The 18,225-nt window shown below is 38.7% G+C and overlaps 4 protein-coding genes across 8 annotated transcripts in view; 1 reads left to right on the forward strand and 3 right to left on the reverse strand.

The window, feature by feature from the left end:
• Nucleotides 1–53: 53 nt before the first annotated feature.
• On the reverse strand, nucleotides 54–4,284 carry LOC127806133 (DNA repair protein RAD51 homolog). The gene is made up of 9 exons (XM_052343201.1): nucleotides 4,116–4,284; nucleotides 3,333–3,477; nucleotides 3,038–3,148; nucleotides 2,798–2,889; nucleotides 2,427–2,521; nucleotides 2,245–2,358; nucleotides 1,031–1,160; nucleotides 640–761; nucleotides 54–552 (listed from the first exon to the last, which is right to left on the reverse strand). The coding sequence occupies exons 1-9, from the start codon at nucleotides 4,209–4,211 to the stop codon at nucleotides 429–431; spliced, it is 1,029 nt and encodes a 342-aa protein (XP_052199161.1). The 5' UTR covers nucleotides 4,212–4,284; the 3' UTR covers nucleotides 54–428.
• Nucleotides 4,285–4,908: 624 nt separating this feature from the next.
• On the reverse strand, nucleotides 4,909–7,394 carry LOC127805984 (probable pectinesterase/pectinesterase inhibitor 12). The gene is made up of 2 exons (XM_052342895.1): nucleotides 6,135–7,394; nucleotides 4,909–5,893 (listed from the first exon to the last, which is right to left on the reverse strand). The coding sequence occupies exons 1-2, from the start codon at nucleotides 7,123–7,125 to the stop codon at nucleotides 5,181–5,183; spliced, it is 1,704 nt and encodes a 567-aa protein (XP_052198855.1). The 5' UTR covers nucleotides 7,126–7,394; the 3' UTR covers nucleotides 4,909–5,180.
• Nucleotides 7,395–8,773: 1,379 nt separating this feature from the next.
• LOC127805785 (uncharacterized) lies at nucleotides 8,774–15,047 on the forward strand. Its single transcript, XM_052342560.1, has 6 exons — nucleotides 8,774–9,551; nucleotides 11,112–11,209; nucleotides 13,246–13,270; nucleotides 13,891–14,011; nucleotides 14,089–14,223; nucleotides 14,462–15,047. The coding sequence occupies exons 1-6, from the start codon at nucleotides 8,984–8,986 to the stop codon at nucleotides 14,673–14,675; spliced, it is 1,161 nt and encodes a 386-aa protein (XP_052198520.1). The 5' UTR covers nucleotides 8,774–8,983; the 3' UTR covers nucleotides 14,676–15,047.
• Nucleotides 15,048–15,248: 201 nt separating this feature from the next.
• The window catches only part of LOC127805779 (alpha-aminoadipic semialdehyde synthase), an 86,642-nt gene continuing 83,665 nt past the window's right edge, over nucleotides 15,249–18,225 (reverse strand). For all 5 annotated transcript variants that reach the window (XM_052342552.1, XM_052342549.1, XM_052342551.1 and 2 more), the window contains 7 exons: nucleotides 17,831–17,910; nucleotides 17,293–17,451; nucleotides 16,903–17,140; nucleotides 16,630–16,738; nucleotides 15,942–16,103; nucleotides 15,760–15,829; nucleotides 15,249–15,589 (listed from right to left, as the gene is read on the reverse strand). In XM_052342552.1, the coding sequence (XP_052198512.1) occupies nucleotides 15,537–15,589; nucleotides 15,760–15,829; nucleotides 15,942–16,103; nucleotides 16,630–16,738; nucleotides 16,903–17,140; nucleotides 17,293–17,451; nucleotides 17,831–17,910 (871 nt within the window). In that variant the 3' untranslated portion in view covers nucleotides 15,249–15,536. The remainder of the gene's footprint in view (nucleotides 15,590–15,759; nucleotides 15,830–15,941; nucleotides 16,104–16,629; nucleotides 16,739–16,902; nucleotides 17,141–17,292; nucleotides 17,452–17,830; nucleotides 17,911–18,225) is intronic.

The raw sequence follows: 18,225 nt of genomic DNA on the forward strand, positions 1-18,225 counted from the left end.
AAATTCTAGTAGAAGGCATAACCGAGGAGATGTAATTGAATAAGAAAAAGAACATATACGAAGATGTATAAAGTTTTGCCAGTGTCATATGATTAAGAGATAAAGGGTAGCAAACCAGAGATCGATATAATTGGATCTCTCACAAATCAGATTATCAACCAACATGACATGGGCAGAAAGCACTGAATGTTTCTTACTAATATTAGGGGTCAAAAAGAGAAATCTGTCATCGCAAGGCACAACCAGAAAAAGAACACAGCATTTATGTGCAAGTAAAGAAAGGCTCCTATATCCATGATTTACACAAAGATCAGATGGGATCCCGGTAAACCAAAAAAAAGGAAAAAAGCCTTGGCAAATTAATCCTTGGTATCGGTAACAGCATCAGCAGAAATCCGTAAGCCTGCTTCAGCTAGAGATGGTGAAAATTAGTCCTTGACATCAGTAACACCTTCTGGAGAAATCTGAAAGCGCGCCTCAGCTTCAGCCAGGCATGGAGAACTTATTACTTTACAAATCCGCTCCTCCCCTCTTCCCTTTCTGAGAGCAAGCCTGTATGGAGGCAGATAATGGGTGCAGTTCAAGAAAGTAACAATAGCAGTAGAATAAAAAGAAAACCACTGAATGCCACAAACATACCTCGTTGTAGAGGCATGGGCCATAATATTACCGCCAATCGGTTTGATTTGTGGTCCGGCAAAAATGGCAGAACCGTCCACTTGTGCAACAACTTGGTTTGTGATGACAACAGCTACACCAAACTGAGATATGGAAAAGAAAAGGCAAATTGTAAATTATGACGAGGACCATACACTAGATCCTTCTTTCAAGGAATAGCATCTGGACCATGCCCAAATGCCTGTCAGCACAAGAAAAGAAACACTAACAGAACATGAGAAAGAGCCCGTGCAAAAATAAATGAAGCATAAAAGATTCTGCGATGTTTTACACGCCCAGTACAAATTTCATTCTAGCAGATCACACTCTATCCCCATACATTCTATCATGTCAAAAATAGAGAGAAATCCACCTCATCAGCTAATTTCTGAAGACTTCTCAAGAACTTTGCAAGATGCATTTGCCTGGCTGACAGCTCTCCTCTTCCAGAAAAATCTGTTCTATAGAGAGCAGTAGCACTGTCCACTATCATCAGAGCAAACCTACATAACCAAAATGGACTGAGCAATCAGAACAGGTTAGTTCGGCCCAGATAGACTGCTACAGGAAGATATGATAAACCAGAAATCAGAAAAGCCTTTACATCTTGCTCTTTCCAAGGATATAAAGCAACGTTCAGTACCAATTTCATAATAATTAAATAAAAAAAAGTATTAATCACAACAATCTCTAAAACTGTAACATTGGAGAGGATGCTGCATATAGAGCAAACAGAGAACTTAAAAGTTTCCAACATGTCTTCAGAAAGAGCCTAGATAGAACGATAGAAGGAATACTCTTATCAACTCCACAAAGAAATTCATTCTATATTAATCACACAATTCTCTAGAACTACAACATTTGCGAGGATACTGAATACAAAGGATGTAGAGAGCTCGCAGCCTCCAACATATCTATAAAATAAATCTCAAACTGATTGTCAAACTTTCTTAGAAGCAACTCTAGAGCAGTCCAAAGGCAATAAACTTTTATTTGTGTTCATTCTTGGCCACACCAACTTCTTCAGCGAAAGAGTCCTTGGCAGAGAAAAACATGGATGGAGTTTGGTCCAGTTACTAATGGATTCCAGAAGCTCTATGGATTTCAAAGATTAAACATCTACTGAAGATCGCATCGTGGATTCAGTGTAAGATGATGGAGTTTCACAAGTACAAGTAAGCATCCTTGCAAGTTCATTGATTAGGCACCCAAAAGGTCCATTGGCTAGGGTTAGGTAGCAAGATGTCTCACAATATTGCCTTCTTTTATAGTGGACTAGGGGCAGGATACTCAAATTATTTCCACTAGTTCAGTAGCAGTATGTATCTTTTGACAACATGGCATCTTATTAAGTAAAATGGGTCTTCTACTCCCAAACACTATTTTCCAAGTTAAAATTAAGATTTACATTATTCCTTTTAGCTAAACCTCGGACATATAAACTCTTAATTATTCTTCTTCCGATTGAGCATGCCTTCATACCCTACCAAAAGTGATCATCTCCAATAAGGCCTTATGAAAAGGTAACTAGAGGTATTTGTGTTAATTGAGAACAGATAACTAACAAGCCAAACACAAGAAGTATACCTGGTTTCCACCATCATCGAAGCTGCTTCAAGCAAAAGCCTTGATTGGTGATCAGTATTGTATGCTCTAGCATAGGCTACATTCTCCAAGACATCAGCACCAATCAATCCATACCTGCAGCATTTTTTCCATTAATGACTATTAACACAATAAAAGCCTTTCTTAATGTACAAGTTGAACACCTGTCTGCTATCTGCAGGAGTCTTTGTGGTCTGAATGTGCCCTCAGCATCAATATACATTGCTTTGCCCTCACCACCTCCCTGGTCTAATGGAAGCTGAGGCATTATAGTGTAGATGAGTAAGTTGTGCATGACTTGGAAAGAGTTGGCAATAATGAAGCACATGGACATGCAAACAAGCAACAGCATTAAGGATTTTGCCCGGTCAACAGGGACAACCTCTAAATCGACTGACTAAATGGTGAATTTCATAGGATGGGACATAGAGGGCAAGAAACAAGAATCATTGAAGTGTTTCCATGTGTCTATCCTAATTATTGTTTGGTGTTGCAGGAGTGTTTACAATTTCTGTAAAAAGAAGAATTCTCTTACTTGGCAAGTTACACATAAAGTGTGACAAAGCTGAGTCTTTCCAGATCGAAACTCTCCATATATTTCAGTAATAGCTCCAGTTTCAATGCCTCCTGTTAAAGTTAGCTAAATGAGCTTACAAGACAAAGGGCACTGTCACACAAGTATTTAGTGGTTTGAGTTTTGAAATTTCAATTCGACCAACTATTTATTTCATGTATTTGGGATAGAAAAAGATTTGTAACGGTTAATGAATGTTACCCTCTAAAATTTTGTCAAGTTCCCTTGATCCAGAAGTTATCTGAATGATTTCAAGCCTTTGTGCGTGGAGTTGGCTAGCACTAGTGAAACCCAGAGGGACCAATTTGGATGCTGCCAACAAAGAAAACTGAAACTTTAATAGGAAATCCAAGGAAACAATAAGGAAGCTGCCAAGCATACAAGAAAACAGGAAATTTTTAATATTCTTCTCCAATTCACTGGTCATAGTAAATGCATGGATGAAATTTAAGGATGAGTAACAACCACCACAACAACAGGAACAGTGACAACATGCCTGCCTCAATGATTTTATCAACTTTAGCTTCGCTGATTCCTTTGATTTGCAGAAGATCTTTCCTTGGAGAGTATGCAACAGATTCAACGGTGCAGCAACCAGCGTCTTTTAGCTTCTTGACGTCCGCAGCAGCAATCCCAGATGCCTTCAGATCGAAAGGAAATGTCAGAGAAGGCCAGCTTCGGACAAGGCATACTACAGAATTATATAAGAAACGAATTACACTTAAAAATGCAGTGAACTAACCAAGTGTACCATGGACAGGCTAGAATTAACAGAAAACGATTCATATTATGATGATTACCGAATTAGAACTGGGGATAATCGACTCGAAAATTCATTGTCCATACAAGAAAAAAAAAAAAAAAAGAAAGAAAATGCTAACGAATTCTAAGGCAAAGAGATGATATGTACCTAAAAGCCAAAACCCTACAAGTAGGGAAGAAGTGGCGATTCTGCTTAAAGCAGGAAGGCATAAAAAGAGATAAGAACAGAAGCCAAGGCGAAACGGAAACACCCATTTAGGAGTCCTAATCGAACATTAAAAAGTTGAAGAATTTTGGATCAAACTAAAATCCCCATTTTTCCATAGAACGAGAACGACTAGAAAGAAAATTGTGGCGGAACAGTTTGGCCTAAATTTGTTAGCCCATTTGCGAAACGTACCGCGAGAAACTATGGAAGATCGAAAAGACGGAAAATGTGGAGATTGAGGGGTTGGTTGGGAGAGAAGGAAGGGAGAGAGGGGGGCGGGGGGGGGGGGGGGGGGGGGGTGAAGAATACCTGAAGCTGTTCAATAGGGAAAGGGCCATGGTGCTGAATCTCCTCGATTTCATCGGGCGCTTGATGAGCCATACTCTGGTTTTTTAGCTGCTCCATGGCCGATCTCTGGGTCTAGGCTGCTCGTAGAGGGAGATAGAAAGGGGAAAGAAATGGGGGATCTTTTGTTTTGAACGGGTTGAGTTTGGGAGAGAGGCGCCAAAAATTTGGTATATATATAAATAAATAAAGCTGACTTTTTTATTTTGATGCCAAAAAACAAAGCGTCTCGGGGAAGGAATGAATTAGGTATGGAAAAGAAAATTAGAAACGATACGATATAAAATGAAATTAAAAATATATATTTTTTTAAAAAGTAAAAATTAAAGTATTAAAAATATAAACATCTTTTGTAAATATAATTTTTAATATAAAGATAATATTATTATTATCAAAATATTTTATAGTATAAAAAAATAATCTTAATAATTTTGTGAGATGATGATCAAAAAATTTAGAGATCTTATTGCAATGATAAGTCTCGTTATAATGATTAGTTATTTTGATAAATAGGTGACCTCTAATTATAGGGTGATTATTGACGAAAAATAATACTATTAATATGTACATCTTAGATTATACAAAAGTATATCAATGACAAAAATATCCCTCATGAGACGTATAGAGACACGTAGAGATGAAAGATATTTTGGTCATAATATCCCTTTATGTAGTTCAAGATGTACAAAAATAATTTATATTTAATATAATTTATTGATGAATGAGAAATTTTTAATGACAAATAGACTTCAAAATAATTGAGAGAACATAAAAAATCTAATGACCCTGAAGATGAATAATTAATACAATATAAATTAAAAATAAAAAATTATTATTTTTTAAAAAATAAAATCAGGGGCAAACGGACTGACTTGCTTAGGAAAACTTGGCTTAAAAAATTGATTATCTAAATACCTTTATTAATTAATTTTAAAAAAATGGATACATAACTTTAAATTTGGGGAACAAAAGTGTTTTTCTGTTTCTAAATACATTGCTTAAGCACTGAAAATCAAATTAATTAATTAATTAAACGGCAAGGCCATCGTCATAAGGGAAGGAAGTGGATTGGAGCCATTGATCCCCGCTTAGAAACTCCGACACCGTGAAGTTAGAGGCATCGTAGTAATCCATGACGTGGTATCCCGGCCAACCCACTCGATCCTCGGTGCTCGAACCCGGCCCATCATTGTCGTACTCTCCGAAATACAATGTTTCCAGGCTTGGGTCATCGCCCGACGACGACGACCACTGCCTCCACCCACTGGGGTCCACGAATTCGCCCATGTACGACTGCATAACGACGGTCCGAGAGTACGGCCGCCACGGCCTCCCCAGGTAACTCTTCACCACGCCGCTGCTGGAGCTGGAAACCACGTCGTCCTCTGCCACGATGGAGCAATTCTGAATGGAGATGCCAGTGTCCTCGTCCGGCGAGTCCCTGGACTGGGCGGTGATCACCGTGAACTGTCCTGGCATCGGCATTCTCGACACGATGTTGCATGCCTGGAACAAAGCCACCGCGTTCCCGAATATGAAATCTATGCTCCCGAAAATGTCGCATTCTCTGTAGAACTGCCGGAAGGAATGGACGTACAGCGTGTCTTGGTATCCGCTAATGCTGCACCTGTAAACCGCCGCCAAGTCCGCGTTAATCCGGAGCGCCACCGCCTGGTACTTACCGGCTCCGGCCCGGTTCTCAAACCCTATGTCACGGGCCAAAAATCCCTCGCCCGACACGGCTGAAATTTATTCAGAAACCAATTCATGATAGTCATTAATTAATAATGAACACACACATCCATCATCATCATCATCATCATCTATAGTACGTACTCCCGTGATCACTAGATTCAGCTCGGGACCCACGTACGTAACAAGCAACCAACTTTATATATATATAATGAAAAGAAGGAAGAAGGGCCATAATTTTGCGGTCGATGTATCAAACAAAAAGGATTAAAGTTTTGAATTTTTAATTACCAACAGTTGCAGATCTGAAAGTAGTCCATCCATCGGCCGCGCTTCTGTTGCCGGTTATCACACTTACATCGCTTCCGTCGCCTAGCAGGACGATGTTAGGCTTATAGCTCGGGATGTCTACATTTTCCTCATACACCCCTTCTCTCACGTAGATTATTATTCTCTCCAGGCTGTTATTTGGGGCGAAGTTAATCGCGTCGGTAATGGTAGTGAAGTTTCCGCTTCCATCTGTGGCCACCACGAGCATGTCGCTGCTCGGATCATATTCATCGCCGGAGCTCTGCAGAATGCGGCGATCCTTCCTCGACAACCATTCCGGGAAGTCCAGGAGATGCCGCCGATTCTTATGATTGGATGCGCCTCCTGCAGGATTAGAGAGAAGTGACAGAGAATTGCTGACGTGCTTGTATGTGGCGACAAGTGAGTTCACCAGGGTGGGTTTCAGAAGGCCGGAAGCTGACGCCAATCCTTCTAAGCAGGTGTTCTTGTTGGTGAGAGCTGCACTGAGGAAGGTCCTTGCATCGGCTAGTTTGGTAGAGTCGGCTGAGCCGCTGACCCTGGATACTGACTTGTGGAGGGATATGAGTGTTATTTGGTGAAGGTCCTTGCAATCTTGGACGGCTCCCCTTTGATTCTCGACGATGTTCCAGGCTCCGGCGCTGGAGAATAGATTGGAGAGTTTTCCGGCTTCCGACAAGGCGATTTGGAGGGATTGGAGGAGAGAGGAGATGATGTTAGGGCTGATGCTAATTGAGATGGATAGCTTCAGCGAGTCAAAACAGACATCTGGATATGGTGTGGAGTTGCAAACGGATCTCACAGCAGACAAATGGGAATCCACAGAAGAAGAAGAAGAAGAAGAAGAAGAAGAAGAAGAAAGATTGAGGGGCCGTGATTCCGAGAAGAAGATGGAACATAGTAGCAAGAATATCTTTAGAGTGAAGGAATAAGCCATGATCAGAGAGATGGATCGATTGAGGCGGCAGCGCATTCAGGGACGGAGAACTAAACAGATCAAACTACTCGATCGATGGATCAGAAGAAGGAGGAGGATGAGAATGAATATTTAATGAGATCACCAATTCCTCTTCTTCTCCCTGGAGAAGGGCATGCTAGCTAGCTGCAGCAGCTTATTAAATAGAGTTCTTGGGAAAAGTATGTCCGCATTAGATTTTGGCTGCCTAGCCTGTGCCTTCGGCTTTGGCTTTGGCTGCCTAGTTCTGGGTGCAGCATCGGTGTTTGAGAAGAGTTAATGAATTAATAACACTGCGTACATTACCGTTCACGAGAGAGCAACGGGACAAGAAGACAATCCATTACGACTTACGGCTCTGGCGGTCGGTCTGTCTTGTTTAATTTGCTTGGATACATGCGGAAGGGGGAATTAATGCACATTATTATTATATAATTATTATTTATGGACAGCTCCCACATTTTCACCTAGTACTGGACTATTTTAGACTTCAAATCGACTCTTGTTCATATATTTGATTAGAACAAATTATAAGAAAGGTAATTAGGCAAAGTATACAATTAAGTTGGGTACAATTGTCCAGAAGTGAAGGGGTGGGTTGGCATGCATGATAATTAAAAATTAAACAAAATATATATATATTATCTGACTCATTTATATATATATATATACACAATGATATCTTGAGATTTATCGTCTTTGTGTGATTTTCGCTACTTGTATTTTCAATTTCAATAGAAAAATACATCAAATGATATTTTATTTTTATTTGTGACATTAGATTGACTATTCAGTTGATATTCAACCGAACTACCTATTGGAGTTTCTTAGTATATTAATATATATGTATATGTATTAATTTTAGCTTGGTGAATAAAATAAAAACTCATTAGCAAATAGCTAGCAATGCTAGCTCTTGCCTGCCTCTGTCATCTGCTTTGACTTTTTGGTAAATGTTGATGAATGATATATACTTTAGTTTTGAAGGGTTCTTAATTTATGCTATCATAATTAATTTTTATTTTTATTTATGATAATTGGATAATTAATATTGTTATGTTATTTTAAGAGCGATAGGTAAAGGGGTTAATTTTAGGAGTTCTTGAATATTCAAATTTTAAATTTTTTCTCTCTATAAATACTTGAATGATTTTTTTAATAAAAAAAAGTAATTAATATAACTATCACTAACACAAATATATATATATGTATAGATATGATTTATTTGCTAAAGCCTAATTACAATATTAATTGAAAATCATTATTTAACATATTACATATTTTTAAGAGCGCTAAACTTAATAATATTTAGTTTAATTAAATTGAGAGTAGATGGGGTGAGATCAAATCTGTAGTAGTAGTAGTAGTAGTAGTAGTAGTATATAATTACATTAATTTAGTATATAATTACTAAAATAAAATCAAATCAATATAAGAGGATATTAAATAATTCATTCTGTCCAATGGTATAGAAAGAAAGAAGAGACGAGGGGGTTTGCCGTGCATTAATTGAGGTCCGTCTTTGTCTCTCTTTCACTTTTTTGATTGGCCAAGAAGAAGTAGTTATTATTATTATTATATTATTATTATTAGAGAAGAGAGATAGTATAGATAATAGTTATGGGTATTGCTATTAGCCTATTATTACTAACTATTACTTACTTGTGAGAGGGCATCGTTAGTTTTAGGGCTGGGCTGGCGAGGCAAGGCATCATCATCAGGCATTTTCACAAGACAATCGCCCCCCTCCCTCCCTCCCCCTCGCCTTCCCGAGCGAACCAAATCAAATCTATTGGGTTCGATATCTATCTATCTATCTTCAACCAAACCAAGCCAGCTTACCTCCCTCTCCCCCTCTCATGATCAAAAGATCGTTATGATAAAGAGGCAAAGCCTGCGCTCATCCCTATTGTCATTCTTTCTTCTTCCTCACCACCGCCCCCGCCATAGCTTGCAGGCTGGTTTCTCTTTAATGGCCGGCCTTTTTCGTGTCACCAACGATCCATCACTGTCAATGCTTTCCTCTCCCTCTCCCTTCGATAATACATTGCACGCCCGGGCCCTACATAGCCACCACCACGCCGCCGCCCTCCGAAACCTCTTCCTGATTGATCGCACTGGAGGAGCGAGGGTTATGTTAAGGGGTCTCAACGGAAGATGCGTCCTTTCTAGTACTACGAATAGGCCAAATCTCTACGGCTGCTGCTCCCGCGACGCCACCAGTAGCGACGCTCATAATTCTGCCTTTCAGAAGAATCTTCCAACATTCGCTTCAACCCTGCCAATGCTGCTTCACGATTCCGAGATTGCACTACAAGAAGATGTCTGCAATGCCCCTGCCGCCCCTGCTTCTGCTAGATTTGCGAATGGTCGCGGTGGCGCCCTGGATGTCCCAGACCAACGATACCCTGAGAAAATTGCTGTTGCTGTTGATGTTGACGAAGGTATCTATCTCTACCTCATCTGGCACTCATCTCGTGCCCACATACTATTTGCCCACACCTTCTTCCACTCTCTTTACTGCATTACTTCTTCATCTTTGAATATAATTATTAAAAAGACTACTTGCATTTTCTTTGCTGGACCATACATTTATTTAGCTGGGCTCCTTGAGAAGTAATCGCATTTTTAATTTGCTAGCGAATTTATCATCTTCCTAAGCCACACATTGCTCAAATTGCTCTAAGGAGAAAAGATAGGCAGGGCCTAGCAACATGTATTATCGTGTTCAAATAATGAAGCTTTCTTTATATTCGGTTTGATAATCTTAATCGGGGATGTGATAGGTGGCACTCAGAGATTTGCAAATGTTATCATCCTGTTCCTGTTTACAATTGCTTGTGCACAGGGTGCTAAATGAAGGCACTTGATTGCCTAAACCACGTGGTGCACTTGGAGGATCAATTGTGTTAGCCTCATATTGGACATGTGTTTGTGTGATCTAGCAGTAAAAACGAGTTCAAAGATAATCTGAACTGGATAGTGGGTAACCAAGGCACTTGGCAAGTGTCCTATTTCATACTATAGTCGAAAAACTTGGGATATGGAAGTGAGGATAAGCAATAACCCTTCGTGGCAAGGTGGTGTGGACACTATGTGCCTTGAAGCATGCTAACTGGGAAATTGGTTCAGAGGGTTGAGGCATAAGTTCACCCTGAGATGATACTCAAATGCGTTACTTCGTGTGTGGAGGTCGGCTTGGACAGTGAGTTTCTGCTACTTGATCCTATTAGGAATAGGTTGTACAGGATCAGTATACTCACAGAGTCCAAACCGGTTCGGGTTGGAACCATCCTTATTCTTGGTAGAAATCAACTTGTAGGAGGATTGAGGTAAGTGTGCTCTAGGTATTGGGGGCTTCTACCCTATGAATTCGCATTTATCATTCACAAGCCCACATAAACAGACATTGAATCTCTCTCTCTCTAGCGTTGTTGCTATGTCTTTCACCCCTTCCTTTACACTCTTTATTCTTATGTGCTTTGCTTCTCTGCACAATCCATATATAGGAAATTCAACTTTCCAGCACCTACATATCAGAAGATATTTACAAGTTACCTAATAATGAACTAAAGCAGCTAGATAGTTTCCAAGTCTTCTGACATTAAATAAATAAATATATGAATTTAATTTCCTCTACACTATAAATATAACTGCATTCCTTAAAAAAAAAAAGGTTCTCTCTCCTGCCAATCACATTATTTACACTGGAGTGACTTCAAAAGCCTCCTATTCCTCTGTCTAGGATAACCACAATCTCAACAAACCATCAAAGATCAAGGGATGATCAAGTTCATCACAATCAAATAGTACACCAAAATCCAAAGTATCTGGCCACTGGATTTGCAGATTTTATTAGGGTTCTTGTACATGTTTATCTCATGTTGAGTTTACTATTTGACAGGATACATTTGTCAACTGCTTGTGATTGTTTTCATTCTCTTTCAACCTCACTAATATTTTCATTATTGTACGCATTTGTCTTCTGTTTCATTGGCATGCAGTTCTTGGAAACTTTGTATCAGCCCTAAATCGGTTTATCGCAGATCGTTACTCGTCAAATCACTCAATCTCAGAGTACAATGTGTATGAGTTCTTCAAGGTATGTTATCTGCTAGACTGCAATGTAGACTTGTGTTATAGTGAACTATCTACAATGTTAGTAATATGGCTATTGATTTATGGTTTTTACATTCATTTACTAGTAGTACATGTAATCATTGCCTCATCACCACTTTGGAGCAAGTTGATTTCTTGTATTTGATCATGCCTAATTCATGCCCTACCTCCTGCACCCCTTCTTTTTTGCCCTTTTTTCGGTTCTTATGCAGATCGAAGTGCACTTTGCATGAGTTTAATATCACCTCCATCCATATCTGATCAAAACATCTAGTATGCTGATTGCCCTCTTGAGTGAAGACTGAAGACAAACAGCTTTAACATTCTGGGAAAAGCATTATTAATATTGTTATGGCCATATGAAGTGCATTTATGAATTGGCCAATATGTGGGAAAAATACTTGGCAGGGAACAAAATATCATTTCTTTTCCTTTAAAACAGCCAAACATTTCAGTTTTGAAAAGAATGGGAAATATTAGAGATACTACTCATAGAATCAAGACAAGATGGTTAAAGTGGATAATTGCATCCAACCTTTTTTACAATCATAAATTCTTTTAAAGCTGAAAGGAAAATTTTATAGATGGCTATAAGACCATCTTGATTGTATGGTTCAAAATGTTGGGCAGTTAAGTATCAATATGTGTAGAAAATGAGCATGACTGGGATAAGGATATTATGATTGATATGCAATTGTACCAACAAGATAGTACTAGGAATGAGATTATATCAAACAAGGTTTGAGTGATGTTTATTGAAGATAAAATGCATTCACATTTGATGACTAGATGGAATGAAAGAAGGTTGTAGCAAAAAAAGTAGAGGAATACCAAAGAAAACTAGTCCTTTAATATGGCATAGGATATAATGGCCTTGCAGAAGATATGGTTAAAAAGCTATAATTCATATAGCTGACCTAGCTGGTGGTATTAAGGCTTGGCATTGTTGTTGTATATTTTGAGCTTTCTATTCTGCCTCTTGTTTTTATTCCTCTACTTTGCTTTTTGAAGAAACGATGGCAAGCTTAGTTGTTTTGTATTTCTTGTAAATTTCTGGAAGGGAAACTTAAAATTGAGCATTAATTACACAAAGCAACTAAGTTTTTTAACCCCTCCCCCCTTGAAGATGCCCAGCCTTGCGCTAGTTATTGGGTTCAATACATTATTACTATATGTGGAAAAGTACATTTATTGTGTTCTATTCTGGAGGTGGTGCCTTTTAGTACTCCCGTGAGGTCACTGCCTCATGGTTGGATGTTCACTTCCTCTTCATAGTTTTGACTCTTTGAGTTCCAACAACGATAATAGTCCCTCTGACCCTTTTGATGGAGGGATTCAATCTTTAGCCATAGGGGGTCAAGAAGTGACTTCAATTATAATTTTTTAACACTTGTGAATTCAGCATATTTTTTCGTAGATATGATGAATACTTCAACCAAAGCCTATCCAACCTAGTTAACTAGTCTAGTTTTGATGTCCGACTATGTACTTCTAAAAAAGGGTGTTCGTAGTGCACAAAGCTCCTTGTTTTGGGGGAGATCATCTTTGTACACAACCTTACCCTTGCTTTGCAAAGAGGCTATTTTCACAGTGCTAACTTGTGACCTTTTAGCCACAAGGGAGCAACCATACTATTGCTGCTAAGGCTTGCCTTCTATTGAGCTATAATTATGTATTGGAAAGACTTTATCATGAACACACTTGGATCTGCTGGAATTTAGTCACACCATGGTTATTTGTTTATGTTGAGAGTAAAAATGATAATATAGAACATAAAGTTATCCCTCTATCTACCAGTACCAGTTTAAACTTTTAGATGGATGGTGGTTAATAATTCAACAGTTTATTTATTCTTGGCAGGCTAGGGTGGCCAAATTTGTTGCAAGAGTTAATGATTTAGAATGCAATTGTTACCTTTTCTCTTCTTTTGGCCCCTCCACTACCCATATTTTGTGTTGGGGTTTTGACATATGTCTCGTTTCTATGTTATCTGAAGCTTCTTTTATTTATGTGTTGCAGATATGGAACTGCTCCCGTGAAGAAGGTATTACATCCCTTTTCCCTTGACTGATTTGCATTATAGCAAATCTTTTACCTTCTCCAAGCAAACAATCCATGATAAGACATGAGACTGCACTGGCAATTACTAGTTCATGCAAATTTAAAAATCTAAATATTGAAAAAATTATTTGTTTTGTGACACATTGCTGGAATGATCTTAATGATAGAAGTGCTATCTGTTTTACCTTGAGCTGCAGGTCAAAGCTAGTCAGTCTATTAGCAGAGTCTAAATGAAGAGCTAATTCTTGGTAATTCTTCAATTTAAAGGAAGGATGGTGTTAGAAACAGAAAGTTATTTGGCATCCCAAATTTGACCTTTAAAAACTAATCACTCCAGCAGTACATTATTGCTTTGCTTTTGTTGAGTTTGGTTAGTTTGATGTCCAGTAAATCAAAAGTGGAACGCAACTCCTGTCAATGCAGCACTTAGCACTATACTTCGACAAGAACTGGTTTATCTTGTTGCTTATGTTAAGAGTACTGCCTCCTTGTGTACAATTTAGTTCCTTTGGATTCCTGGATGTTTCTGTGTAATTAAGCATTGCTTCTAGGCTTGTCACAAATGCTGGATAAAATCAAATTTTAGCTGTTGTGTTGTGGCAGCGGATTTTCGTGTTCATGAGTTCTTTAAGACGCCCTATTTCAAGACAGGGATCCATCCAATTCCTGGTGCTCAGCGGGCTCTTCAGAAGCTGTCAAGATTTTGTAATTTATCAGTAGTGACGTATGTTTACTTCGTCTGTTGGTTTAGAAAAGGTAACTCTTAATTGAGCTTATGATAATTGATTAATTTCCTGATAGGTCCCGGCAGAATGTGATCAGGGACCACACAATTGCGTGGATTGAGAAACATTTCCCAGGACTATTCCAAGAGATTCATTTTGGCAACCACTTTGCCTTAGAAGGGCAGTCGAGACCTAAGTCAGAGATCTGCAGGTATAAGGCCATTTTGTTTTTCTTTTTTTCTTTTTTATTATTACACGGTTTGTTAAATATTGTGCTTTGGAATGAGGTTCGTGAAGACACCATAATCTGTTGCAAATAGGTCAGGATGTCGACCTGTTATTAATTGGTTAGGCAATCTTGATCTGCCAACTCACAGGGTAGATTGTTGATGGATTTGATGGATGCGTTATTTAAGAGCTTTGTCATGGTGATGTGTTTTCTTTTGCAGGTCATTGGGAGCAAAAGTCTTGATTGATGATAACCCTAGATATGCCATGGAATGTGCTAAAGTTGGAATTAAGGTTTTACTATTCGATTATGAGCATTCCTACCCGTGGTGCAAGATAGAGTCCATTAACCAACATCCCATGATTACTAGGGTTCATAGTTGGGAAGAAGTGGAGCGGCAGTTAGTTTCATGGGTTATCAAATTTAACTTCTGATCCTCTTGAACACCATCTTTATACTAAACCTACTCTTGGGTGAATCGCTAAAAACCGGACCTCCCATATCGGTTCTCTTTACTGATGCAGTGCAGCTCCATGCAAGGATGGCTGAATATGTAGGAATTTAGGTTACAATGGTAGAAGGAAGTTATTATTTGTTACAGGTATATAGTTGATGCGTTTCGGTTCATGAACAGAAATTGTAACTGCATTGTGAGCAAGCATGACTAGTAGTTGGTAGGAATATGTTTTTCTGCCAAGTTACATTCTTTGGGTTTCCCATACTGGATTGGATGCATATGGGAAATTTGTACATTTGATTAAAGCCTTGCATCCGATGAATACAGTTGAAGCCTGTGTTGAGACTCTCTTGAGTTATCTACTCTTGTGTCTCTCGAATGAATGATTGCACCACATGCACATGCTGATGCGCCAGCAACATCATCCATCATAAGGAACCTTTGTCTTAACATCATTTCAAAACAACTCATAATGTCCCAAGTGGAATGAATGATGTAAAGTAAGGATTATGAATGCGATAACCACGGTTGTGAATCGCAAGAGAACTAATAACCAATAATTATGGTTGTGTGGGAATATATTCCTCATCGCCCAGATTGTTTCACTTGTACGATTTGGTATAACTATGGCCTATGGGAGTACTTGTTAACTGATGCCACAATCCCCAGTACTGCGAAGTCGGTCTAATTTAACAATTTTGTATCTTCAATGATTTTATTTATTTACAAGACGCAAGCACGCCATACCATTCCTGGTATAAGGCATCACACTAATATCCCATCTTCAGAGTAAAGACCAGATATATCAGGTAAGAGTTCTCATAAAATACAATCCAATTCAGTCAATCTTCTCCAGTAACTTGATCCCATAAGCTTGTAAAATATCAAGTGCTGCAAACATGAACAAGTAGTTAAGAGCAGAAACATGACACTAAGGTTAGTGAGGACGAAATGCAAGAGGAATAGCAATAGCACACATGCAAGATTGAAATGTTAGAACAGTTCCTAACACTGAAACTTGACGTGCAGGATTCCATTTTTGGACCTAGCTGTTCTATTACCTGGCACATAAACTTCAGGCTCAGTAGGCCTTAAGACACCTGTTGACTTGATCTTGTATGAAAGTAAGAGCTGCCAAAGTTCAAGTTACATAATTATAGCTCAAGTGATGATGGAGCCCTGGTTCCGAAGAAAGAGGAAATGAAGAAAAAAACAAAGAAAGCCAGAAAGGATGTGAAGATACCACAGCTCCAATGGCTGCTGGAATCCCAACAGTGAAAGCCATAGCAGTAGTTGTTTTCCCATTCTTGGTCCTCCCATATTCCAGCAGAGTGGCCTGATGGTGCTCTGCCTTTCGGCCATCTGGGAAGTCTACCTCCACTTCATGGTGCAAAAGCACCATGTCCTGACCACAAAACATAACACAAATGAATTGAGATATCCCCTAAAAGATACTGCTATATACTCTTAGCACACTTCTTTTCATCTTGTTCTTGTTCTGGTGCAGATGTTGATATATGATGTTACTGGAGTATTCCACATTATAATTTGATGGCATAAGGAATTTTCATGTAAGAGGGAGAGGGAAAGGGAAAAACAGGAGAAAGCATAAGGCACAGGCAACTAGCAGGAGAATTCTCCCTTCTTTTTCAAATTGTAGGATGAGTTTATGGCTTTATGCAGGATACAACAATTTGCGATAAGTTGGTCCGCCCTCCCTGTGGAGCCAGGTAGTATTACCATATAGCAAAAAACCTTGCTGAGTAAAATAACAGGTTGAGATAATGAAGCATGTGGTTTCTTTGTCAAAAAAATAAAACATAATTTTCTGAACACTTGGGTAACTGGTCCAAACTCCAAAGGTTAATTGGTTAAATATGGATGAGGCATATGAGCAATTCAAAGCTGCTGGATAATTTATCATAGAATACCTGTTCAGAGCAGGAGTACGCTAGCCTTGCTTCCATGCGGAGACAGGTAACATCAAATGCACTTTGACAGGATACAGGAATTTCAGTCTCCTCATGAAATCCCAAAAATCTGATCCAACATGAAACAACAATTCTTGTTAACAGTATTTTCATGGTTGGATAAAAAAGACATACTAGTTGAGAAGCACGTCTATGAACAGAAAAGAGAATATGGCAGCACTCAAGGATGTCTTCACACTGAAAGACATAAGTAATCAATGGTAGTATTCTCACATGATGGTTCTAGCTGTCTTGGCTGCTGTTCCTTGGTCTTTGCAAAGCCCAAGTGCAACAATTCTGTCCATGACATCCTTCTCTTTCATCACTATTCCATCCAAATCATGATTTTGAATGCTCAGAAGTTCAAGCAGGACTGACATGTATGTGGCTCTCTTTTCATTTTTAAGCATTGGATGAACTTCTGTGTTAAAGAAACCAATTCTTGCTAGTGTCCCCATTATTTCTCCAAATCCTGCATATCAAACAGAAGATAAGTTCTATTCATCTAGATGTTATCAATGTTGAGAATCTTGAGATAATGAGATCTTAGGGAACCCAAAGAAACAATGCAAAAGAAAACTTTGTATAAATAACAATGTATTTTAGTTAAAGCACACATCTTGCCTTCATAACGAAGGGTTCCTCGAAAAATGGTAAAAGCTTCATGTCCTATTCCATATAAGTCCCCATAGACCAAAGAATTGCGATTTGGGAGGCACTCCAATGCAAAAGCTGGAAGATCAGGTATTCGGAATCTCGTGGCCGAATCATAGAGATCATTACCTGCCAAATGTGTGCCATTTCTCATAGAGTTAGGAGTACCTTTTCAAATGAAATGACAATTCTTTCATGAAAATACATTGGTCTTATAAGAACAAATTCAGTTACAGGAGACTAGTCTCTCTCTCTCTCTCTCTCTCTCTCTCTCTCTCTCTCTCTCATGTAAATGTGAGACCAATAAAAGCTGTATAAGTGAATTGTTGATACAGTCTACATAGTAAGTGGTACAAAAATAAATTCAATTGAATTGTATATGACAAAATAAATAGTTGCACTTATGCATATAGTTATGAAATCATAAAAAGAATCAAACTCAAGACCGCATTCTTGCATCTTATTGCTTCTTGGATTAGTAGCTTGTCTACGATTGTTGATCACTTACCGTCAACATGTATGGTTACTCCTTGAGATCTGTAAGTGGCTGGATTTTGCCCGGCTCGGATAGCTCCAGCTGGATTCCAACTGAAATGATTTTATAATTATAAACATAGTACTGGTGGGCATTCATTATTCCTATGACATAAAGCAAAAACTAGAAGTCTAAAACCTAGTGTTTTAGGAGGGTAGTTTAGAAGCAACTATATCACAGTCTAGAAGAATTCATAAGTCAATGCTCATGGCATATAATCTCATAAACAAGTTTGCCAGTGCCGGATACTGCTGCTAAGGTAGAAATGCATGTCCAGTAAATGAAGACTGTGCAGAACTGCAGGACATGGTCATTGTGAGAAAATAACATGGTCATTGTGAGAAAATAATTATGAGAAAAAAATTTAA

Source organism: Diospyros lotus, chromosome 7 (genome assembly GCF_014633365.1).
Source record: "Diospyros lotus cultivar Yz01 chromosome 7, ASM1463336v1, whole genome shotgun sequence".
NCBI classification, from domain to species: Eukaryota; Viridiplantae; Streptophyta; class Magnoliopsida; order Ericales; family Ebenaceae; genus Diospyros; species Diospyros lotus.

Coding starts and splice junctions, on each gene's coding strand:
- LOC127806133 (XM_052343201.1), bottom strand. CDS start 4,211: ATGGAGCAGCTAAAAAACCAGAGTATGGCTCATCAAGCGCCCGATGAA. Junction 3,478..4,115: donor TCCCTATTGAACAGCTTCAG/GTATTCTTCACC, acceptor TTCGATCTGAAG/GCATCTGGGATTGCTGCTGC. Junction 1,161..2,244: donor TCGATGATGGTGGAAACCAG/GTATACTTCTTG, acceptor TTGGTTATGTAG/GTTTGCTCTGATGATAGTGG.
- LOC127805984 (XM_052342895.1), bottom strand. CDS start 7,125: ATGCGCTGCCGCCTCAATCGATCCATCTCTCTGATCATGGCTTATTCC. Junction 5,894..6,134: donor TTTCAGATCTGCAACTGTTG/GTAATTAAAAAT, acceptor AATAAATTTCAG/CCGTGTCGGGCGAGGGATTT.
- LOC127805785 (XM_052342560.1), top strand. CDS start 8,984: ATGATAAAGAGGCAAAGCCTGCGCTCATCCCTATTGTCATTCTTTCTT. Junction 13,271..13,890: donor GAACTGCTCCCGTGAAGAAG/GTATTACATCCC, acceptor GTGTTGTGGCAG/CGGATTTTCGTGTTCATGAG. Junction 14,224..14,461: donor CCTAAGTCAGAGATCTGCAG/GTATAAGGCCAT, acceptor TTTCTTTTGCAG/GTCATTGGGAGCAAAAGTCT.